The sequence below is a fragment of the Porites lutea genome, chromosome 7 (genome assembly GCF_958299795.1).
Source record: "Porites lutea chromosome 7, jaPorLute2.1, whole genome shotgun sequence".
Taxonomy (NCBI): Eukaryota; Metazoa; Cnidaria; class Anthozoa; order Scleractinia; family Poritidae; genus Porites; species Porites lutea.
The window spans coordinates 155001-179975 of record NC_133207.1 but is presented as its reverse complement, the minus strand read 5'-3'; the positions used below and the strand labels follow the sequence as shown (position 1 = coordinate 179975).

Genomic DNA, 24975 nt, shown 5'->3' with positions numbered 1-24975 from the left:
GCAATATAGGCCCGGAAAATGTTTTTTACTATATTCTAGAACGAAAAAACGCCTTTCTAGGCTATAAAAACAAGAAGTTCAAAAAGTTGAAAAATTGACATTTTTCCAAAGGGGTTAACCCATGGTTTTGGTCAAAAATTGGCCATTTTTTCATCTTTCTTTCTAAAGCAATATAGGCCCGGAAAATGTTTTTTACTATATTCTAGAACGAAAAAACGCCTTTCTAGGCTATAAAAACAAGAAGTTCAAAAAGTCGAAAAATTGACATTTTTTCAAAGGGGTTAACCCATGGTTTTGGTCCAAAAATGGCCATTTTTCCAACTTTTTTTTTTAGGCAATACAGGCCAGGAAAATGTCTTTTACGATATTCTAGAACGAAAAAACGCCTTTCTAGGCTATAAAAACAAGATGTTCAGAAACTCAAAAAATTGACATTTTTCCAGAGGGGTTAACCCATGGTTTTGGTCAAAAATTGGCCATTTTTCCATCTTTTTATTTTAGGCAATATAGGCGAGGAAATGTTGTTTACGATGTTCTAGAACGAAAAACGCCTTACTAGGAATTGGAGTCAAAAAAGGTGTTTCACGAAGTTAAAGAGTGCAAAAATATCCGGAAAGACGCGTTTTTGACAAGTTCAATCAAGTTTTGGGAGTGGCCATATTGGATTTTTGCAAAGGGGTTAAGGCATGATTGCTGGGCAAAATTAGAAAGTCTCTTATTGATCGGTTTTGTTTTAAATCGAGTAGAGAAAATTTTTTGGCGATATTAAAAAGTGCTAAAAATGCCGAAAAGGCACTTTTTAAAACATTCGATTTTGGGAGTGGCCATATTGGATTCTTCCAAAGGGGTTAACCCATGATTTTGGTGCAAAATTGGAAAGTTTTTTTTTTTATTGTCTTTTTGTCGAAATAGAGTCGAAAAAGATGTTTCACGAAGTTAAAGAGTTCAAAGATTGTCGGAAGGACGCGTTTTTTGCAAGTTCAATTTTGGGGGTGGCCATATTGGATTCTTCCAAAGGGGTCAACCCATGATTCTAGGTTAAAATGTCAAGGTTTTTCTCTATTGGTTTTGTTGTCAAATTGTCTAATTTGACGATGTTTTAATCTGCTAAAAGGGCGGTAAGGAACCTTAAGAAGAGTTCGATTTTGAAGGGTAGCCATATTTGATTCTTTTTCCAAAAGGTTAACCCATGATTTTAGGACAAAATTTGAAATTTCCTCTTCGATTGTTTTTTTGTTTAAATTCACCAAGACAGGGTTCAAGAGACCTTTTATAATTATTTTGATTTTGGGTGGTGGCCATATCGAATTTTGGCAAGTTTATGCCATGGAGTCAAAAATTTAAATTTTCCGTAGGTGTTTTTTTTGTTAGCTTATGTTTTGGGGGGGTCTTAACTGGTCACGAAAAGATGTTTGACGAAGTTGGAAATGACAGTGTGATGAAGCAAGCTTGTTTTGTGTATACGGTTAGGAACCTCTTCTAGTGGACACCAGAACCTGGTCCTGACCTTGTGGGTAGTTGAGCAATATACTTTAAAAGTACATAATGTTTAAACTTAGTTTCAGATTGTGTGGGTTGCAAGAGAACCACCATGGCATTGTAAGTTGAGAGGAATAATTTACGGACAAACATTTATCTGTAGCGAAGGTATTGTCGAAGTTTTGCTTGCATCTTGTTTGTTGACCTCACTAGTAAGTTTGTAAGTGTAAATTCCAGCGTAATAAAATACGGCGGAGTAAAGCCTTATATTACGCTGTTTGATATACGAGATTCCTTGAGTACAGGGAAGACCCAGAGGCCGAGCCGACTACTTAAAGGGCGAATGGAGACAGCAGGGACACACGAATCCTACACCAAAATGTACAACGGACTTTAGCATCTCAAGATGAAGACAAGTTAAACCAACAAAAGCACACTCAGTCCCTCGTAATAATGGCATCTTGTATTATTTAATACGACTTAGCACCATTCAAGAAACCTAACTAGACCTTACTTACCATAAGTTCCATTTAAACAAAAGACAAGCGATTTTACTGTGTTTACACATTTCCTAAATATAACGCTCTGCATCCTACTCTGAGTAATGAAAACTTGTTTGAGCTATGTGGCCTCTCAAGTCAGTTATCCTGACAACGAAAGATGTGAGAGGTACGCTAAACGCAGAGTAGTCCATCAATATTAGTGCGAAAGGAGGAGGAATTACAAATTAAAATAAAGCCACCGTAAGGCGTTACAAGTGTGGCTCTGTTCATTACAGCTCAAGGGTATGAAATGTATGAACAGCCTCTCTGTCTTGTTTTAAAACTACGGCGAAACTTTGTTTTTCCAACTCTTCAGCTGTAAAATAACAACAGGAATAAAGACCAAAACAAGGATTGAGGAAGGTCCTTGCACCAGATCAAGGTTTGCAACAAAGTTTAAACAGGGACGAACGATAACACAGAAAAGTTGATGCGAGTACACAGAAAACTCAAGTATTGGCGGTGTTGACACTCCGACGCTCTTGAGCTTGTACTGTTTGTGTTTTCATGTACATGTAACTTTGAGGAATTCAACCACACCGTTTTAAAGTCTCGCTCCAGTACATTTTATCCAATCTACTTTAGATTCGACCTCAACTTTGCTATCATACTTTTATAGGCAGCTAGACCGGATTCTTTAAGTGAAACGTTGTTCTTGAATTAGTCTTTAAAGTTATGTCAGCAAGAGAGACACGATGTTCTAATTCAGATGGAATCCTTTCTCTTTAGTTGCCGCAAGTAATTTCTCTCGCATCACTTCCTCTGAAGAGTACTCAGGCAGCTTGAGGTAATGTACGCAGGTGTTAACAGATGGGAATGATCCATCACCCTCGCTCTCCTTACGCACCACAGTCAGGCGTGGATGAAGGTTAGCAAGACCGCCAGGTGGCAGTGAGGAACAGCCGGTGGTAAACTGAAGGAACGCCTGCCACAAGAATGATACATAAATTATTTAACAGTTACTGAATGAGGCTGAGTATCTTATGAGGAATTATGGAGATCGAGGAGGGTGTTATCCGGCCGAGGCGGATAACACCCTCCGAGATCTCCATTATTCTTCATATGATAGAAAGCCGAACTCAATAACTGTTTTATTATTCATTCAAAATAATTCCTAGTTTAAAAACATAGCTAAAACATGCTTACCTCCATCGATCCATCGATGTTCAGTTCATCTTCGATAGTGTACGTTTAGGTTTGTCCAGCTCCACAAATATTCTCCAAATAGCAGATGTCGCCCTTCGAGTTGTCTTCTTTAGCTAATTTTTTCGCCTAGTTCTTACTCTTAAAACGAGTGAAATGTCCGCCATTTTTTCAAGTTCACAACCAAAACAACTCAACCTCGTCCCCAGGTCTTCTCGGTCAACGGTGCCTTAACCTGCGAAAACGCTGTATTTTTGACGTCATTTCCTCGTTAGAGTCAAATTTCTTCCAAATTTGGTCATCAGTAACTGGTTATGGTGAATTAAACGTGTGCTTTTAGCCAATCAGAATCGGGGAAATATTTTGTATGAATAATAATATTAGATAAGAGATGAGTCACTGCATTGTGCAGAGTTCCGTTTCTATAACCGTACCTCCACCAGCTTCACTGCGCCACCTACTCCTCCCACCGTTCCTTAGTTGTAGAAAATCTTAGTACAGTTGAATCCCTAACCTCCCGCAGAGAAGAGAGTTGGTTCGGAGTATTTTACGTTCGTAAAATCGGGGGGAGGGGAGGGGAGGGAGAAAAATTACAGTATTTGAATGAGAAAGGAAAGGAAGTCAGTTTTGCTTCCAGTCAGATTTAATACCTTCCTCTCATCGCCGTTCATGTTCATCAGCACGTTAACAAATCTTTGGAAGCCCGGGGCCTCTCGTGTGTAGCCAAACTTAGGCTCTGTGTAGCTGATTATGTCCTCTCTGCTCCATTGCGGAACTTGCTCTCCGCTCAGCATCAACTGTAGCTCCTCTGGTGTAAACGGAGTCAGCTTCTCCATCGGAAAAACGGCGTGAAATCCGTCTGCAAAATAGATGAAATATCAGAGGACTGAGTCCAGGCTATTACACGTCTACATAGTCTAACCTCTAAAGTAAAGAAGAGAGCATGCGCTTGAGAGTCGCGGCCTGAGGTGAGCCTGGCCTGGTTCCCGACGTATAGTGCAACTGCCGAGTACCCAACTGAATGGATTAGTTGCTGATGGTCACAGGATTAAGTGAGAGTACTGCTGACAGAACTGGCTTAAAATATTTTTTACTAGTACACGAAATCATTCTAGCCTAGGTGTGGCCGCACCTTCTTTCTGAAAAAGGAGAAGGACACACCTATCTTGTACTCGCATACAGTCTCAAGGTTTGAATTAACAATCAAGTAGAGCTACAGCTTCGATTGAGCTTCTATGAAATTCATTACCTTTGAATGCATCCACCTGCCGTTGAATACCAGTGAACAAACAGAATTCCTTGACTAACTTGATATACTCCTCTGCATTCTCTACAGTCAACATCTGTTAGAAACGAACGAAAAATATTGAAACAAAGACCTAAGTTAAAACCTCCTCTCTAATTCCAAATGGTCCACACAGACCGTGCACGAATTATCCTAAGTACGTACAGTAACACTCAGATCTCCAGCGTGTGGTAATGGGCAGAAATGCATAGGTTGAAAGCCAACGGTCTATTTATAAGCAGCACTCATTTTTAAACGAAGTAACTGAGATCAAATTTATTACGAGTTTCAATGAGTACCTTGTCTCCGCCATTGGGAGTCAGGTCTACTTCACTAAAGCCATACACCTTGGAGGATGGAGTGAACTGAAACGTTAACCTGAAAATAACATAATCATGTATTAGAATCATTACTATTAATGACTACAAATACCAGTAATAACAAAGTAATAAGGGTTCTAACATCGATGATGATGAATCTTTAAAAGCTTAAACTGACCAAAATGAATGAAATATCAAATGTCTTTTCGGTAAAAGGTTTTCTCCCTCTACCTTTTGCTTTACCTCAAAATTTAACAAAATTCCTTTTAGTTGTCTTTATACAGAAGAGAAAAATAAACTTGTTGTTGTGGAATTTTGTATGATAATAATAAGGAAATACTACCTCGCCAAAGGACCACTTAAGACGCCCTAGAAGTTAGGACGACTGTACTACATTTTGGAGAATCAACAAACAAACCAGCATTAAAACTACCACTTACCCTAAGTCGTCAACACTACATTCACCACCATGAGTTGTTTTAAGCTTGAGCCCTGATAATCTGGCTTTCATCTCGTTTGCAGACAGCAAATCGTCCGTAAGAATGTCGTTTTTTCTAGCTATCAATTCTTGGAGTTGTTTTATAAAAGTGGCTCTGTGAGGATCAACCGTGACCATATCACTATCGTCCAAAATTCCCGCAAACCAACACGGTGTTGAAGGCGTTGTAGGTATCTCCTCGACGCTCTCTTTAGTTTTACTCAGTTCAGAATTTTCCTCCTTGGAGAGTTCTTCCTTTTCTTCAATAAGTTCTCTTTCTTTGCTGAATTCCCAGTCCATTTTGTTAATGGTATTTTCGTTCTCCTCCAAGCTCGGTTGAGGTTGATCGAGCTCGTTCGTGGTGTCCGAGCTCTCGACAAAATCCTCGAGGGGGCATGAAGCATCGTCGATTACTTTAAGAACCGAGCCGCGATTGTGACTTGCAGAGCTGTTGCTGATTAAAGACGAAGGACTCCAACACAAAAGCTTTAGAAATGACAGTGATAAAGGAATGTCCACTAGTCGACTGTCTTGTAAACTTTTAGCAAGGAAGATACCCAGGATGTAGAAGAGCTTTGCGACCCTCTCCGTGTCAGGCGCATCCTGAGGCAGGGGCGCGGGAAAGAGGCCTCCTGCGCGTTGCACGTAATAACCCCTAGGGCGGATGCCATGACCAATATCAACCTGCAATGACCACGAATAACTTAGTTTAGCTTAATTCGTAGTCCATACAACACAACTCTTATTTAAGTCAAAATTTCACCATCAAAAACTAGCCTGACAACAGGCCATTTCCGAGTTCCAAATCTTTTCACTTTCAAAACGAGGCTAAGTGTAAAACCTTTCATGTGAAAATGAGTTTTATTTGATGAGAACAAAAAGTCATTTCCCTTTTAACACCTTCACACCTAGCCTCGCTTTGAAACAGAGGATTGGGGCAACTCTGAAATGGCCTACGTGAAAGGACCTCTTTTACGCTTTTTACTACATAAAACACAATCAATCAATTTCACACACCTCTCTGGCAGTTTCATCCACCATGACGTCATCACAAATCCACATGCCCAGGCTCTTGCGTTGAAGCTCGGCAGCCACAAGGGCATAAAACTCCAATGACGGTCCCAGGCCGGTGCCTTCCTCGTCTTCAAATTCCACCTAAACAAGGAGAGTGCGGTGTCATTTACCAACCACCTTTTGATATTATGTACCGTTTCCTATAGTTCTATTGCAGGTGATTTGTCTTGATGTAATCTATTTAGCCATTTTCCTTCACTAATCGACTCACTTACCTCCAGAACAGATTTGCGTTCAGCGTGGTACTTAAGAACGTTCATCGCCCAATCCAGCAACTACAAGATAAAAATATGACAACTTAGTACATCTAATGTTGGAATTACGACCATGCACTTTTTTAAATCAAGTACGAACGTACTCACTTCCGGCAGACCAATCTTCATATGGAGATGGGACCCCACCTAACCTAACCCCGGTCTAACCCTAACCCCACCTTACCCCACCCTGATCAGTCCCGGCAAACACTTTAATAAGGCCGGTCAGTACTAACCTCATCTCCTCGCGGTACCTTGACTCTCTCGTGCTTCAGTCGCCCCACCCTAAACTCATGTTGATCCTCTCGGCGATGACTCGGGGGACGACTTCTTTCCAGGGCTACATCACGCTTGTTTTGCAACCATACGATCGCTCTAGGGAGACAAAGTACCATGTCCGTTAATATGTTTTTAAGAAAAATTTTCTCACTTTGGTCTTGTGTCTGTGTTTATTAGCTACAGATTTAAGTCGCACTCGTTCCAAGCAGCTAGCACAGGATAAATGATTATTATCGCGATTTTTCTTGGCCCAAGAGGACGATTCAATGCCGGGACGCCACAAAAACAACAGTCAAACTCTGAAAAAACCGCTGTAACTGACACCTCCGAGAACACAGTTTCATGAAGACTTGTGAGGAAGAAATTTCTATCCACTGTCATCATTGCAATATTAGATAAAGCAAACTTTCCACGCAGTGTTTCCGGCATATGGATCGTTACAACAAAATGTATAAGACCCTTGTGGATTGACTCGCTCGAAAGTCACGCATGTCAGTCTTACCTTGAGCTACCAAAAGCTGTGCATGAAAAAAACAGCTGCCTCGTCTCAAAAGGAAACAGGAAGGGATAGTTGCTGGTCAGCAGCTCACTCCAAGATGGCAGTGCATTGCTGGCCAACACTAACGGATCCTGAAAGTAAAAAATAAATAAATGACATTCTATCAACCCTGCAAGTAAATACTGACAAACTGCTTTAAAAGAAAGAGATTGACTGATAAAGAGAGGTCGTTTCTATTTGTGAACACATTTGAATGTACCAGCTAAAGCTGCTATGAGTCAGTCTTCTTCACATAAAAACTTATGCTATCCTTTATAGTTCTTCATCACGTCAGTTACCATTTTCCAAGCTAGTATACTAAGTTTTTCGTCCTACCTGAATTTGTTGCAATAGTTTGGTTGTCAACTTCTTGCTTGTAAAATCGTCATTGTCCACGATAAATCCATATTCGTCATTACCTACATAACAAGGAGACACAAGATGTGTTTGAAAATTCGACAAAGGATGGTAATCTGGTAAATCACACTTCACTGAACAACGAAAGAGCCTAGAGGTAAACTTTGTGAGTGTGACTGCACCAGGACTATCGCTACTTAAAGGCCTGATGATTTTCCCGATTTTTGCCGCCTAATTTCGCCCAGACATCGCAACCAGAAACCGTTTTAGTGTTTGCTATGGCAATATGCTGTTAAGACATGTTACCCAATAATTTGACAGGGATTACTTCAACACATACCTCCCTCTCCAAAGTCGTACGCTGAGTTAGTGGATAAACAGTAGAGGACCTTAAGAAGCTGAAGTATGTCCTCAATAGCGGATATTCCAGTAACATCAGTAGCAAAAGAGTCAGTAATACTCTTGTCGGGTTTCTTTGCCGTGTCCTGTTTCACCTCTTGCTTAACTTCCGGCTTCTCAATCGGAGTCGGAGATGTGGGGGGCGGGGACGAGTCCATGGTATTGCAAAATTCCTGTAGGGTAGGGTACGGCAAGTCGTTATTTCAGTGTTACAAGACTTTCACTTTGAAGAAGTTTTAAAAACTTTCGTTAAACACACCCTATATGGATTTATTCTTTTTTAAAGATTCTTCGCCAGACATAGTTAACTGGATTAGTGAGCGCCAGCTAAAATAAACATGTTTTCTCTCACGGTATTGAAGAGGAATGTCTGAAAGGGCGGTTCAACCCCAAAACTTCATTTTGGAAGTAATAAAACACATTTAAATCGTAATAGATGAAAACCCATCTGAAGAGGTTTTGTATGAATGACCACGCCATACGGTTTCATCCACAAGACTTACAAGGAAACAAAAATGGGTAAGTTTCCATCCAAGGCCACCTCCATACACCGGCTACCTCAAACCAATAGCTACAAAATATAGTACGAGCCAGCCAGCCAGCCAGCCACCCGTGTTAGACTCGACCTACCTTATAGGCTGCCACAAGCTGTGAACAGTTTCTGTTCTTTCGTATGCTCTTAGGTACTCCTGTAAGCTTCCACTTTCTCAAAAAAGCAGCATCAGCATGCCTCTGAAGGAAAGAGATCACCTCAGATTTGGGTAGCTCATCCGTACCGAGATAACGCTCCACATAAGATATCGTCCAATGTACCTGATGATCAAATAAGCGGACAAAATTTATACCATCATTTCTGATGTAAAGAGTAAGAGTTATTCATCTGGAGAGAACATTTTCGAGTTGCTGGAAAAGTCCTTTTCAAAACAAGGGCAAGTTGGAAGTCTTCGACATAAAAAGTTTTTTTTCTTTCTCATACAGCAAAAGTGGCGCTTGGTTTCTTTAGAAAAGAAACCTTTGATAATGAGTTAAACCTTACCGTTGTCTCGGTGTCTTCTTTGGTTTCTCGTTGACTCTCAACCGGATCGGAAGAGTGAGCCTCTCGATAACTTATCCTGTAATGGTAGAAAAAAGAAATGACATAAAGTCACTGACTACTGTCTTCCGGGCGCTATTGTGGAATTCCCCTTTTTTATACACAGCAATTTAGGCCCAGTGATTAACAAGGACTGATTGGAGACAAAAGGTCCCATCCACAATGAGTAACACTGTTCAAATGACTGCTAGAGCGTTTAATAGTACAAGTGTACGCTAATGTCTAACACTAATGGCTCCCATCCGACCTACGCTTGGCAACATTAATGCTTCCGTTTACGTTGAGAATTGGCTTGAAACAACATTGCAAGAGGTCATTAATGCACGTTACGTTTAGGTTCAAGGCCACTCACATAAATGTATTAGAAACAATAGTCTAAACGAAACTTACGTATAAGTAGGTTCCCAGACCCTTCGCACTCTTTCATTCTTGGTTAAGCCAGCCGCCAGCACCACCTTTTGAACATACGAAAAAATGGTAGCCTTCGGGTCATCAAGGCAAATCTCCACATCCGGAAGCTGAAAGAAAGAAAGGACAACAAAAACAGTAAATTTGCTCATGAAGCAGTTTGCACGTACAATGCCAAAAGTACTCACATCCAAAAATCAAGAAATCCCAAATTGTTCTGCATGTAATTATGTGCTTTCAATTGGTAGAAAAGACGAAACAGAAAGTGTCACCTAGTGCAAAAGGACATGAGGACTAAGCAATTGTGTTTGTGTTTATACAGGAACCGTCCGTAACACAGGAAAGTGTTGATCGATCTTTCACTCTCATGGTCACACGTAATTACAAGGACTCTTTCGCACACTTTAAACATTAGAACACCCTGCACATGAAGAAAGAGTTTGGTTTGCACCGAGGCTTCTCACTGGTCTTCACGAAATAACGGATAATCGATGCAAACAACACCCCCAAAACTGACTTCAATAGCTAAGGGTTATACAGGCCGACCGGGTTCCACGAAAGATGGTTAAGTTTAACCAATGATTAAGCCAAATATGGAGCCAGGTTTTTTTTGTCTAAGAACATGCAAACTTTAGCTTACAAAATCCTGTGGAGCCTTTACTCCAAGATACAGTAATGATAACACAAAATGTTACTCTAAGCAATAGGTAGGAAGGCAGAATACAAAAACGAAACAAAATTTCAATCCTGGATTAGCGCTTAACGGCCTTTCAGGAACCGGGCGAGAAGAAGTACCCAAGATCCGTTACTGCTTGAGTGGAACAATACATTTCACTTCATTTTAAATGGCCATTAAACTTGTCAAGAAAAAATCATTCTCGGAAACCCAGGGGCAGTCACGCGGGAAAGGAGAAACGGCGGCGTAGTAAGAGTCTTCAAACGACAAAAATAAATAAAACAAGTACCATTAATGAGGCTGGTCCTTTCAGGGACAATTTCAAACGTGGTTCCTGGATGGTTGTCGTTATCTCTGATGAGACGCCTTCTGGTGATCCTGTCGACAAGAAAACAATATATGAACCTTTATTGGTTCTAAAGAAGTAGGTCTTGCTAAAACGCTCTTTTCCATTACAAATAAAATTTCTCTTCTAAATAGTGTTTATGCAGTTTTTTTCTGAGGTTTAGTGCAAGGGGGCTAGCTCACTGAGTTTTAGGCAATTATAGATATCTCAAAATGACCGATTAAAAATGAAGAAGGTTAAAACATTAACGCGATATAAAATACCAAAACAGCCATGTATAAGTTAAGATGAGAGAGGAGTTTGTTAGCACTAAACTCTCACCAGGAGCAGGGATCACAATATCTTGTGTTTGTGCGATGTTGGTTCTCCCTGGTCTGGGATCAAAGGCAGGAACCAGCGCTGAGAACTGCCTTTTGAGCACGTGCTCATCATCCCACGTGCGGCGACGACCTCCACGTGACTCATGCTCCTCTTCAACCTGAGTGTGAAGGCATCAATAAATGAGACAAGCAATGACAGACCGATGTTTGGTAAAGAGTAAAAATAACTGCCACCTTTCTTCGCTCAAAACTAGTGAGGTTTTAACTTTGCAAGCTAGTACTAGCTCTTGTCATTCTCAGCCTGTGGATATTGTTTCCAATGACAATAAAACAACTGACAACCAGGTCTTCGCGTTTAACGGTACGTTGATTAAACTGCAACAGCGCTGCACTTTTGACGTCATCGGTTGATTAATCGCAAAATTCTTCCAAATTTGGTCAACAGTAGCTGGTTATGGTGAATTATGCGTGTGCTTTTAGCCAATCAGAAACGGAGAAATATTTTCAATGAGTAATAATAAACTTTAATCTTATTGAATTAACTTTCTGGCTCTCGACGTTGGTACGCTCTTTAATTCTTTCACTGAGGATGCTCAATACAGACTTGACAACCTACAGCGTTTACGTTCTTTTCAACAGTTATACAGCCAGTAGGTGGTACTAGCAGGCAAAGGAACATTCACTCACGCATTGTTTTTACCTCATAATCATCCTCATTGTCTTCATCGTTTTCATCGTCATCGTCATCATCATCATCATCGTCATCATCATCATCATCAGGTTCTGGCAGATCATAATCATCTTCTAGTCCTGTTAAAAGACCAGAGCCTCTCATGGCTACATACATATCCAGGTCAGACGCTCGACAAAGGCTGCTTGTTGGACTGTTAGCTGCATTGGCGGCTGATCTATGGAATTCAAAAAGATTTCCACTGGTAAACAAATTTGTTCCAACTGAGCCTCAAGGAGACCGCTGGCTATTTAGGGAACTAGCGAGGTTTTTTATTTCATCCACTCGTAAAAAAAACTGACATGACCAGCCCAGGGAAAGTTTGCTATTAAACAAAATTTCGGTACACTTACATGGAGATAAATGTCAATATTTACTACATAAATACTAATGAATACAAAACAAATAAAACATATTGAAAGAGTTGAGCTCAGTCGCTTTCACTTCAGTTTGAATAGTCACACGACGCTGCACTATGTCCCAGGGCCTTCTGTAAAGCTTACCTTCGCTCAGCGGATTCCTCCGAGGCAATATTAACTGAAGTATCGTTGGTGCTAGAGGTTTCTGTTGCCGTAGAGTCCACAGTTTCACTGGTGATGCATTCCTCTTCCGTAACCTCAGTAATTTCACCAACAGTCTCTTTTATGTCATCAATAGCTGTCGCTGCCGCTGAACCGTCTCCTGATGCCTCTAACACTATCACTGAAGTTTCCATTCCAGGCGAGTCAAAAATATCATCTGAAGTAAATATTCCTTCATCTGGTATATCCTCAACGCTTACCGGCTCTACCAAAACCTGGCTTGAAACTTCTGTATCTTTTGATGTTGAGGAACTGTCGAGTTGAGGTGCTACAGGTGGTGGCGATTTAGCCTCCTCAGTTGAGGGCCCCTCGTCAGAATGTCCCTCTTCGCTAGAGACAGAAGATAAAGGTTCTCTTGATGTTTCTGACGTAGGACGACTCTCCACGACTCTCAGGTCAAACTTGCCGTCGGCTCCCATGCGATACGAGTTAGAGGTTCCATTATCCCACGCCACTTCTACCCAACCTAAGCCAATCAGTGAGAAATTACACGTCAAACATGAAATCAAATAAGGTGTTCAATCGCAACCACAACTTATAAACATATTCTAAAGGATGCCACGGATCACATCCTGCCCAGAAGAAAAAATAACACACAAGGGTATCTGTGGTGATCATCTCACTTACCGTTCCATCTATACCATCAAGATTTAAAGAAATAACCTTCAATTATCCTCTTTCTATAGAACTGGTAAAATTTTTCCCAATTACCATTCTGCACTTTTCAAGTTAACTGAATGATTTCCCATCTTGAACTTTCCATTTTCCAGTCCATCCCATATCCCCATGCCCAGCCGGTACCTCGGAAAATTCTCTCCTTCCATGTTTTTTACCATTGTCATCTCATCTTTATCATAAGGCTTTCATCAAGTAACAAATATCAAGTTTCAGTTCACCCAGTCTTCCCTTAAGGACAAACTACTCAGTTCTTTCTAAAAGTAATCAAGCTTGTCATCACCGTTACCATTCTGCAATTCCCCAGTGACCAGTCCTTCACCAGGGGGATTCCCGTCCTGGTCTTTCCACTTCCAGTCCATTCCACGCACCACCTTACTGCCAACGCTCAGGTGTTTCAACATCTGTGAGCGGATTAGACGGCGCTGGCGACGCAAGGCAGCTTCCACCTCCCTGGCAGCTTTTCCTGGACACAAAGACCAGCAGGGCTTAAGAGACTTGGCCAGTCTGTCAGCTGCTGTCATAACCTTGAAGGGTGGCTGCTGTTCTGGGCCTATGTAGTAATTTGCAGTTGAAATGATACGGTTAAAGAAGTTATCAATTGTGCGTTAAAAACAATTTTACAATTTCTTTGGTTTTGCATCACAGCGCTTAGTGACTCGATGAAAAACCCCGTGCCAATTTCTCAACCAATCTGGAGCAAAGCTACGCCGCATGTAAAACCAATCCTGACAACCTCATACGTATTTTCCGGCCGTTATTTGCTTGAGACTGATTGGATAACTTGAAAGCAAGCTCCTTCTGTGATTGGCTCTCTTGATTTGACTAAGAGAAAAACCACATCTCTTTCAAAACTGCAGTAGTTGTTCACCTTGTCCTCGAGGAAGATAATCACTTAACCTGTTAAAGATACACCATACTAGCTCTTTGCGAGTTGATATAAAGTTAAACGTAGTGAACAAAAACTAACCTAAAGGTTCTTCCACAGCCGCTAGAACTGTTCCATACAGTTCAAATCCTGATAGAGACAGGTAATGAGTCTGTCCACTGGCATTCTTGCCTGCTTGCTGAAGGCGCACGTACCGCCAGCCTTCTGGATCTGATGGGGGCTCTAACGGCCACGATGCTGTTGACCTATTGATAATTAAAAAAGAACTTTATTTGAGTGTCAATGTATTTAACACGAAAGTACTAATTGGGGACACTATTTTTTACGTCTCTTCCTGGAGGCGGGACCGAGCCACGCGAAGGTCAAGCCATTTGCAGGGCAAAGGCAATACCTTCATTTCTCAGTCATTTTAAGACCCTGAGTATTGGTCCGGTCCCGGGAATCGAACCCGTGACCTGCCGCTCTGCAGTCAAGCGCTGGTCCGGTCCCTGCTGCGGTTAAAAACATGTACTTATCTATATACCCCATAAAAAAAGCATTCATTCTTGTATCTCTTTACTAAAGCAGTAATCAATTGAGTTTCCTAATAAGCAAGTGAGAATACGTAGGGAGACGCGCAAATTATCTTTCCCCACATGTCGCACCGTCACATGAGAGGCACTTTTTCAGCGCATAAGCGTGTTTCCTTCGCACTTTTTTAACTCTGAAGAAAATAAGGGACAGAGATTTTGATATACATACCCAGGTTCATTGAGAGAGTTGTCATCTGTGTGGGTATACAGGGTTGTCCAGTTCTTACCATCTTTGCTGACTTGGAAAAGCCAGTTACGAAGAGCAGACCTAAGAACAGATCAAGAAGTTGACACTAGAGCAAAAAGTAGACTTCAAACTGCGCAGTGCAGATGGATCAGTGTCTCAGAGTCTGTAGTTGAAGCTTCACAGTACAGTGTGAGAAACTTAACTGAAATAAAACATTATTTCTCATATATTCACTAAGACTGAAATTCATCATTCCCGGAAAATGGGCCACCTATAGATATTCCAGTCCTAAGAGTAAGCAGAATGACTTCTTAGTTAAATGACCTCTGCTCCGACCAGTCAGTCTCTTGTAGTTCAGTGGTAGAGCATCTGGACTAGCAACTAAAAGATCATTGTTTCCACTCCTGTTGAGAATGTAACTTGGGGAATTTTTAATTAGAATTTGTTCAAGTTTAGAGGTGAAAACCTGGAGATGCACAACCCACCTTCCATATCCACGAGCATGTCTCAGGGTGTAACAACTAGGAATGAACCACACGCCAAGATCAATGGCAAACCAAGCATTTCTGAAAAGAAAACAGTACTGGTCAGTACATCAAGTGTACACTGATGGATCTTTTTGGCAGCATTTTTTCACTTTGTTTTAGAATGTTTTAAGTAAAAAAAATTACATTGAGAATTTTCTTCAGTTTTGATTTTGGCCCTTTTAGTCTTTGACAAAAAAAGGCACACAGTTTCAGAGACAATAACAGCTGTATACAGACAAAGAATGTACTTTTAGTTTTAACTTTTGAGTCTCTGAACAACACAATTATTGGTGTGATCTTTAGCTGTGCTTTCACATAATGCTTTTAGTCTTACAGTATTCCCAAGATCAAAATTTGTGATTTTTCTTGTTTTATATACATGTAGTATGTAGTGTACTTGTAAGTTTCTGACCTATATTCTGACACCAGTTACATGTAACCTCAGCATTGTTTTTAACCTAACTTTTTTTCTTCTCTTTACCATTTGTACAATTTACTTTTATCAACTTGTCAATTGAATACAATTTGGAGTGCATATTTTGTTTTGTATAGACACTGCCCACCTCCAATGACTAGCCTTTGCTGTTTGTGGGCAGCAAGAAAATAAAATTGTAAATCTGAATTAAATTGATAAAATGAAAATGAAATGCAAATGTAGTATACACCTACTTGTCATCATTAGTATGGCAGTTGAGTGCGGCAGTATCTCTACTCAGAATATCTTCTACTTTTCCGTATGGTAAACCGCGACCCTCTGAAGTGCTTACAGACACAATTCCAACAGAACCTGGGTTGATCCAGTCTGCAATGGACTTGCCATTTGTACCAAGCCAGTACACAATCCCATTCTCATCAAAGTCATGCATGTGAGTGAAGGTGATCTTGTTGTTACCTCGGAGGAGACGCACAAAGTTGTAGCTACTTCTCTCAAAGTCATACCATTGTTTAGCCACCTAAGGAAAAACAGTTTTGTGTATGAGACGCTAATGTTACAATAAAAATTAATAGGAAAACCAAGAGCTGTACTCTAGCATCCTATGTGCAAAATACTTGACTGCTGGCCATCTTGAATTTCATGGGTTGGACGCTTTTGAACTTCTTGATTATCACCAGAAAACAGACATGTCAGCTTGCTAAAGGGCAAGACTTTGGTTCATTTTACTAGCAGGAAGCTACTCAGTTATCAGTTACTCATCAAAAATTCACCAATAATCCTTTTTCGTTGGGCAACTTGGAATATCAACACACTAGCCCTGGGTTATCAAAAAGCACTTATGTTGAGTCCTGTTTAATCAATCAATCAAATAATTAATCAACAAATTTATTTAACCAAGCTAGCCACACACAACAAAACCTGATTTCCAGGTGGACTGTTAAGGGGAATCAAGAGTAGTAAATACCAAAAGCAAAGAGCTTAACGAGATGTGCCAGAAAATTACAACGTGTGCTTTATAAAAATTTAGAAGAAAAGTTTACATTAAATTTTTAAATAATATCAAACCAACCATTTTCAGAAGATATCTTTCTAGGTCCCCCACAGTGGTCAGGGGCTCCATTTTCAATGTTCTTCCAGTTCTGTCAATTAATGAACTCTCGCCTGAAGCTCGCTCCAACTGGAATCTCAGTCGCCTGGCTAGCACCTTGGAAACCATAAGAAAGCAAATCAATACTGATTGATTGAGAAATTGCCAGCTTAAAGAGGTTGTGTAAGAATGAATATTACTTTCGGGGCCAAAGTAAGCTGAAACAATAGCTGAATACAATATAAGCTGAATAGTAATACTTGAGGATTATTTGAGGACCTCTGAATACATGTAAGTGCAAACAAACCTGAAGACCAGAACCAGGGCACTCATACGTCAGGAGATGTAATTTTTCTGTTGATTCTAAAACAGCTACAAGCTTCTTTACAAGGATTGTGGCTGGTGTGACTTCCCCACTTCTGAAAGAAGAGAAAAAGAAAAAACTACAATCAGATGTTGAGAATATCCTGAGGAGTGAATCTTGTAAGCTAGATGTCCCATGTTATACATCCTTCATAGCAGTGTCATTATAAACATTCAAACTTACATCGCCTCCTTTGATAAGGAAAAGACAGAAAAAAGAAAAGATAGAAAACTGGTTAGAGCAAGGATGTCACTAAGGTAATACAACAAGTAGGTGGGAAAAAAAAACAGCTATGGATTTCTTTTGGCTCTATTTTTCTTCTATTTTCCTATGAAAGTTGTTGGGGGCCACATTCACAGAAGCCAGGAGAAATCCCCAAACCCCGCCTCTTAATGACAACCCCGTTAGACATTTGGCCACTTCAAATTTTTAAATCCTTGCGCATTGCTAGTAACTATTGTCAATCTTAGTGAATACATACTTTTCCTGATTTAGTTGCTCCTCTGTTTCCCCAAAAGCTGACTTGAAAACCTCAATTCGTTCAGCAATGCATTCTGCAGCACGATTGCTGGCATTGTCATTCTCAGAAGATATTACTTTACCAGTCTGAAAAAGGCAGTAAATAAATTTCTGTAAATAACACAATGAATTTTATATTAATTTCCTACAGTACCCAGCCCCTCTATGTAGACCTATGTGCAGGCAGTACATACTCACGCACTTTGGAAAGGTAAAGAAGTTTAACTACTTTTATTTCAACTGGCATTAAGGTTCCAGATAACTTTCACAATCATAACAGAAAATATAATTGGTAAGTTATTAGTAGCAAAATTTCATTATCCCTCATTTGACAGGTGCTACATTTACTCCGGGGATGTCCAACTAAATAAGAAAGAGTTCTATTCATCAGTGTTACCTGATATAGACATCGCAAAAGGGCTGTGACAAGACCAGTAGACTGCAGCTCATAAGAAGAGACTGTGGCATCATCTTTTAGCACTTGAAGTAAACCTTTCAAAGCACTAAGCATTTCTTCCCTCCATGATTCTTTGCTGTCTGCTCCCTGCAACAGAACCTTGAGTTTAGTATGGTTTAAGGAGTATTAAATTGACAAATGGCTCTTGTACTTCTCACAATTTCCCAGTGACTTTGAAAAAAAAGAAAATTTTTGTTACGTGAACTCACTTAGCTACAAAAACTACAAGTAACTAATTTTCCTTTGCATTCAAATGGAAAAGTAACAAACCCCACCATGATACATTTTTTTGGAGCATGAAGTCACTCTAGCTGTACGTTAATTCTGTTGTGATTCTCTGTTGGTAGATTTCCTACCTTAGTAAGGTTTTCTTGGGATAAACAAGCAGAATGGAGTTGAGTGACTATCTCCTGTAATGTGGCAACAACTTTACGAGGTGTTGCTTGGGCAGTCAGAAGATACTTCTCCTGAATCTCAGCAGCCAAGTTTCTAATCTTCAACTTCTGAGCTTCCACTTTTGACACAAATCTTTTTCCTCTCTTTCCCATCCAACCAGCTGCAAACTCAGGCCCTAGTGAGGTCTCAGCGTTGAATGTGTGCTTTGTTCCTCGGTTGGATTCAAACACAAACCCAGCTAGGTCTTCACGGAGTATTGTAGCTTGCTGTCCATCAGCATTATGAATGGATACTTCTTTATCTTTGGTACATGTGAGAGACCAGTTGCCGACGGAGAGTCGAGTGGAGCCAGGTGATGACAGAAATGGTTGACTTGGGGTCCCAAGTTTCACCTGTCCACGTGCACGCTGGAGTTTTTCAAGAAATTCCCCTCTGCTCTCTGGAATTAGAAAGAAACAAAAGTTAGTATTCAGTCACACACAAAAGATGTGACAGAGAGCACAAGTGTAACGTCAGGTTTTCATGGTAGCAGGATTTCTGGATCTTAACAAACTTTCTTGACAGAGATGACCATTTGCACAGGGTTCGTACAGATTTTTCATCCAAAATTCCAGACTTTTTCCAGTCCTTTTCCAAAACAATAATTTCTTTTTCCAGACTCAAGGTTATCAAATAGGTGATCTGTAGAGACCTTAAAAAAAAAAACAGGAATAAACCTTTTTTCATGACATCCACATGAGATTGAATAAGATTTGACCAACAGGAAAAAATTTCAAATTTTTTTTCTGCCATTTATTTTTGTGTAATCAGATCCTTCCCCACTCCACAATTCTGCATTTAGTAGTAATCCCTAGTCCCTAGCCCTTAGGACAGTAAACCGTAATGCAACTACATGTAAAAGACACCAGAAAGACAGACTCAAGCATCTGCCTGATGCAGGTGTAGGTGATTATGATAAAGGTTGCCAGGCATAACTTTCTTTGGACCAAAGAAACTGCAAGGGGCGACTGCAAGAGTTAGCATTATGGAGGCATTTGTAAAGAAGAGTTTCAACTTGTTAACATCTTCTGTAAAACAAAGTACAGTATCAACAAAGTTAAGGTCCACATGAAAACAAAAAACATTGTGTGATCAATATTTTTTGTTTCCCTAAGATGAAAAAGTATGGAATACTTACCTGAAGAGTCTGATCCCCCTTCAGGACTGCCGCTGGAGTACATGGTGGCCAGCTTGCCATCCAGAATAAACCTAAACCAGCCATTACTGCCATTAGAAAGCTCCAAGGCACAGGACTCATTCCACAAATAAAGACAGTCACGGCTGCGCACAATGCACCAGTCATGCCAGTGGTAGGGTTTGCCTTGTTCTACATCAGATGCATCCTCTTGAACTGTATCTTCATCCTACACGTAGAGTAAATATTCAAAGTTACAAAGAAACTATAACTGTAAGAAAAAGTATAAAAATTAACACAAAAATAGCAGACCACAAAAAAATACTACTCCACATCCTTTTTTTTTAATGGATACACTACAGGATTTTACTGCCACTGACATTTTTTTCTTTTCTTTTTCTTAATAACTTCTATACCATATTGAATAAAGAAGTATATCATGCCATTCTTCTCATCATTTCATAACAAATGGCTGCAAATTGAAGCATTTCAGGTTAATCCAAGTATTTTATGAAGAAAAAGTTAAAAAAATAAGGCAAAAGGTTGCTTGAATGTCTCAGTGTGTACGTCACTAAGATAGTTGAACATGTTTAGTATAAGAAATCTCACTGATTCACTGTGTTCATTTGTTTGATTTCTGGCACCTCAACATGCACACAAATAACTTCAGCTTCAATACTGTACATGCGCTCATTCCTCATTGTATCATGTACTTATACAGGATACATTCTTCAGAACAAATTAATGTAGTGCTTGAAAGATTTTTTTCATTCTTGGATTGGTGCTCTGCCATAACTCTTAACACAGATGTACTGTACACTCCATGTATGCAATGTAATGCCTCTTGCATCTATACCTTTTTCTCTGTTTCCTCCTCCTTAGCCTTCACTTCAGGTTCTTCTGGTACTGTTTCAACTTCCTGGAGTGGCCCAGCAAGCTCTGCAATGTGGCTAATGACACCTAAACGAGCCAAGTGCCCAATGTATGTCTCTTGACATTTCTCCAACAAATCCTCTATAATCTGAAGACTAGTTAAATGACCATCATCATCATCCTAGACATAAAACAAATAATAATTAATTACTAATTATTGCAATGTGTTAAAAACGTGTGTTGTTTTTGGCTCAAATAGCTGTAAGGACTGGCTTTGGATCTATTTAACATTTCAGCAGGTGTCGGGCCATAGAGCGTTTTATGTCTGAGATCAGTTTTTACACTAAACATTAGAGAGATTAAGACTCACATTTACAGCAAACGGAAATCGGAAGTTTCAAGTTTAGAACTTATCAAAAATTAATAGAAAATGAGCAGATTAAAACAGTCTTTTGAAGCAATTCTTATGGATAAAACTGGCATGAAACTACAAGTATTTGTGTACAAGTACAGTAATTAACAGTAAAAGGACAAGCAATTCCAAATCTCTCTATCATATAACTTCTGAGTCTCTGAATAGAATCCTATGTTGTGTTTATCCTTGCAAAACCCTCCTGCAGTACAACTGAATTCTAATACAACTGTATTTGTTTGCAGCCCTTTACATTCCTTTGTTATTATCATTATCGATACTTCTGGTAATGAGAGTTACAAATGAGCTACCAATGCCCACCTCATGATCCAGGACAACCGATAAAACTTCAATAATAACTGATGCAAAATTTAAATTCTGCGACAGCTCCTCTAACTGTGCTTGAGATGCATAATAAATCATCTTGCGCATCAGTGCTAAGGTTGCCTTTCTGATGCTTGGCATCATTGTGTCTTTGTAGTTCTTCGCAAACAGTGGCAGGAGATTTTTAAGATAAACAGGAGCCATTTCAGGGTCTCCTTTCACATCTTCTGGCTCTTCTGTTTTCTCGTCAGTGTTGGCGTTATCTTGGGCAGTGGTGGGTTGTGCTGGTGTTGAGGATGAGGCAGAGCTATTTCCAACAGGAACCATCCATTCACCTTCAGTGAAAACAAAAATCAACCCTGATTAACTTCACAGTTCATTTACATGTAATTTCATTATATATACAACATTGGCAACATCATTACATTACACAGGGACACTTGAATACTAACTTACTGTACATTTTACAGAAATGCCAACTTACACATACAGATTGTATATAGACACTGAATGGTCAGACAGCAGATATGTTAGCATATTGCTCACATAGGGTTCCTGTATTGTTTTTTAGGTAAATAGCTTGAGAAGCAGGCAGTACTTTATACCTGGTGATTGAAGAATATGCACTACTTCTCTATGACCTTCATCATTACGTTCTCTAGCTTTATCCATTGGAGTTTTACCATCCTCATCCCTTAAATCTGGATTAGCACCATGGCGAAGTAAAGTCTGAAAAATGCCAATAAAAAGTATGTTTTAGCTAGGTATATACTGCCTTTTGCCCTCACCGTTACTAAATGAAGAACACAAAAACATTTCTTTAACCCATATTTTAATGAAAGTTCCAAGAAATTTCTGAGCTACAATTAGCCAGGATTATTTTGCTGTGTTGCCTTAAACAAATCCAGTACAATAATTAAGCAATAGAAAACGTTTTCCGTGTTTGCATAGCCTGATATAAACACGAGAGGGATTGGGAGAATTCGAGACAATTATACAAACCCGAGACGAAGTTGAGGGTTTGCATAACTGTTGAGAATTCTCCCAACGCCTCGAGTGTTTATATCAGGCTATACAAACACAGGAAAAAAGTTTTCTATTTCTTTTATAAAATAACTTTCCCGATAAAAAACACAAAACTCTTTGTATGGCACTGATTAAAAGAGAAATTCTTACCAGTCGTTCTTACAAGTCTTGTCCACGAAGTCTTGCACGCGTGATCAGTTCTTGTTTTGCAAAAAGATGCTTTCCAAATGACGGATTTAAAATGTCAGCGTAAGCAAAGAAAAATTGACTCACCTTCTTTGAAACGATTTTCCAAGTTTCAGCCGACGAAGGAATGGGTAGATATAGAAAACTTGTGGAGTTTTGAACTCGAAAACTTTTTCAAACTCGTGATTCGTGATTAGCGCTCAAAAAGCAAAACATGTTGACGCCACAACCATGTTTACATACTCTCATGCAAACACTCCTCTCAGCCAATCAGAGCGCGCGTACTATCTTAGTTATTTTATAAATACATGTATTACATAAACACCAATGTGGTAGCTCTTAACATTGCCAGCATACATATGGCACATTGTGCACAGATACACAATAATATTATTATTTGATAAAACTTCCACTCACTTTAGCAACAGCTGGTCTTCCAAAGCAAGCGGCATAATGAAGAGATGATGACCTTTGCCCTCTATTAACATCTGCTCCCCTTTCACAAAGGTATTCCACCTAATGATATTTCACAAAACAATCTCAGTAATGGCCAAACACAACAGTGAGAAACTTACGTAAACACACCATAATCATCATTAATATTCTAATTATTAAAGCCACTCCAATGGGCTTGTCCTGTCAATCACAATGTGGCTTTATTAATTTATTTTAACCCAATTCAGTCTTTTTTCCTTGAAAAATAACTTACCATTTCTAAGGTTCCAAATGCTGATGCCCAATTGAGTAATGTCTGCCCAACATCATCCATAAAGTTTACCTCAAATCCACCTAAAATATTTATAGCATTTAAAGTAAATACACTTCTAGGAATTTTGACATAAATGAACCTTAAACTTGACTGAAGAGTGTACAGTAAATTTTTAAGTCTTTTGGAAAAAAAATTGGGCACAAAGGGAATTACACTGAGGTGTTCATAACAAAATCTGAAATTATATGCACGTTAAATAGCAGTTTAAAATGAAATTCATATGAAACAGGGATTAAAGCAAGTGCAGTGTGTAATAAGAAATGTGTCTTATAAGAGGGTGGTCAATAAGAATTTTGGATGTTTCTTAGTGTTCCTGAAACCATTGTTGGTTACCTTTTGTGTTGTGGTCTGGGTACATCAATATTATTATTGGTTATTGCAAATTTTCCACAACACCAAGAAACTACCACAGTTTTTTAGCGGTACTGTACCCTGTACTCTATTAAGTATGTAATGAAAAGTGCATCTCACCATTTTCAATTGCATCTATAACAGCATCAGTATCCTTGCTTCTAATACAGTCAATAAGCTGTCTGTGGGATCTCTCATTTGAACTGTCAAATCTCCGAAGACCAGCAATTCCTCCCTTAGAAATGCTGACACATGACTTTGGCAAAGCTTGCCGTCCCTCAAACAGAAGCACCAGGAGTAAATCAACTAGTCTCATGGTATCTAAAACACATCTCTCATCTCCTTGAAGAGCTTTTTCAATTGCCTCAGGTAATCCAGCTCTTAACAAGTCCTGTAACAGAATAGCATAGATTTACACTATAGACTATTTTGAAAGTTTTAATATACCTTACAATATAGGTTAGGGTTCAGTGAGGTCTTACTTACTTGCTATTAATATTAATATAAGATGTGTTGGTGGAGGAGTACTACTGATAAAAGTGTTTCTGTGTAGAGCAATGTCAGTCTCTGTGTGTTATACAATAATGTATGAGTAGTGAGTGGTACTTTCCGGTGATAATTATCCTGACAACCTGCAATTTTTCTAAGTAAATTCATGCTGTATCTGCTGTGCCACTTAAATGTAAATGTACACTGTACATGTAAGTAAAAGGTTGATTCATTGAGCAGTAGAATGCCTAAGAGAAATATACAAGTCTCTTTAAATTAAACCCCACCAATTCTTGTACTGGGACACCAAAAGTTTTTAAGTTAATGGTTGTTCAAGTTTTTCCAGTAGTGTCCATGGTTTCCCACTAAATAACCCATGTCAAAAGTTAGGGCAAAAAAAAAAACAATTCATCTGGACAAAACATACGTGGGTAACACTTGGTGATCCACGGCATAGTGTTGACAACAGACTAACAATAGTAGACACTGATGTACTGTTGCTTTTGGAGTCAGGTGTTGCCCCACTGCCACCAGTTTTCTCTCCTGCAGATGCTGCAGCGCTTGCTAACCTCTCTAATAACTCCCCACTAAGCCCATGTTCAGCTAACGGAGCAGGATCAACACCACGACGAGTAAAACGATCAGCAAGAGAAGCAAAACACCGTAGAGCACCATCAGATACCTGCAAGATACATAATTATAATATAGCACACTGTTAGCCTTCAGAGAAGACTTTTACAACTGTTTTTATGAGATGTTGCAGGTGAAATCTGTTTGCAGATTCAACCGGAATTTCTTTGTACCCCATAGATAATTACGGCTAGGAAATAAAAGACATTCCGACAATCAAACTACACGTAGGTTAAAAACTTGGTTAACCTGAGAACTTATTTACTTTCTTATCTTGTACCTACATGTATTGGCTCTTATTAGTGTTCTTCTGGTGTTAATGTTACCCCT

At 39.5% G+C, this 24975-nt stretch overlaps 1 protein-coding gene across 3 annotated transcripts in view; it reads right to left on the bottom strand.

The window, feature by feature from the left end:
• Window positions 1-1924: 1924 nt before the first annotated feature.
• Window positions 1925-24975, bottom strand: part of LOC140943456 (E3 ubiquitin-protein ligase HECTD1-like) — a 25517-nt gene continuing 2466 nt past the window's right edge. Inside the window, exons 4-39 of one of the 3 annotated variants that reach the window (XM_073392545.1) lie at window positions 24443-24697; window positions 23647-23917; window positions 23116-23195; window positions 22824-22922; window positions 21800-21923; window positions 21192-21529; window positions 20442-20639; window positions 19589-19814; window positions 18372-18850; window positions 17956-18102; window positions 17521-17645; window positions 16983-17094; window positions 16658-16792; window positions 15822-16105; window positions 15111-15191; window positions 14608-14706; window positions 13948-14111; window positions 13261-13530; window positions 12225-12768; window positions 11692-11899; window positions 10993-11149; window positions 10615-10703; window positions 9632-9759; window positions 9185-9260; window positions 8779-8961; window positions 8090-8321; window positions 7729-7811; window positions 7357-7484; window positions 6812-6950; window positions 6537-6596; window positions 6265-6402; window positions 5210-5931; window positions 4749-4827; window positions 4414-4507; window positions 3815-4023; window positions 1925-2946 (exon numbers count right to left, since the gene is read on the bottom strand). In XM_073392545.1, the coding sequence (XP_073248646.1) occupies window positions 2722-2946; window positions 3815-4023; window positions 4414-4507; window positions 4749-4827; window positions 5210-5931; window positions 6265-6402; window positions 6537-6596; window positions 6812-6950; window positions 7357-7484; window positions 7729-7811; window positions 8090-8321; window positions 8779-8961; window positions 9185-9260; window positions 9632-9759; window positions 10615-10703; window positions 10993-11149; window positions 11692-11899; window positions 12225-12768; window positions 13261-13530; window positions 13948-14111; window positions 14608-14706; window positions 15111-15191; window positions 15822-16105; window positions 16658-16792; window positions 16983-17094; window positions 17521-17645; window positions 17956-18102; window positions 18372-18850; window positions 19589-19814; window positions 20442-20639; window positions 21192-21529; window positions 21800-21923; window positions 22824-22922; window positions 23116-23195; window positions 23647-23917; window positions 24443-24697 (6981 nt within the window). In that variant the 3' untranslated portion in view covers window positions 1925-2721. Of the gene's footprint in view, window positions 2947-3814; window positions 4024-4413; window positions 4508-4748; window positions 4828-5209; window positions 5932-6264; window positions 6403-6536; window positions 6597-6811; window positions 6951-7356; window positions 7485-7728; window positions 7812-8089; window positions 8322-8778; window positions 8962-9184; window positions 9261-9631; window positions 9760-10614; window positions 10704-10992; window positions 11150-11691; window positions 11900-12224; window positions 12769-13260; window positions 13531-13947; window positions 14112-14607; window positions 14707-15110; window positions 15192-15821; window positions 16106-16657; window positions 16793-16982; window positions 17095-17520; window positions 17646-17955; window positions 18103-18371; window positions 18851-19588; window positions 19815-20441; window positions 20640-21191; window positions 21530-21799; window positions 21924-22823; window positions 22923-23115; window positions 23196-23646; window positions 23918-24442; window positions 24698-24975 lie in introns of those variants that run through there. The other 2 variants (XM_073392548.1, XM_073392549.1) reach the window with 2 other exon arrangements.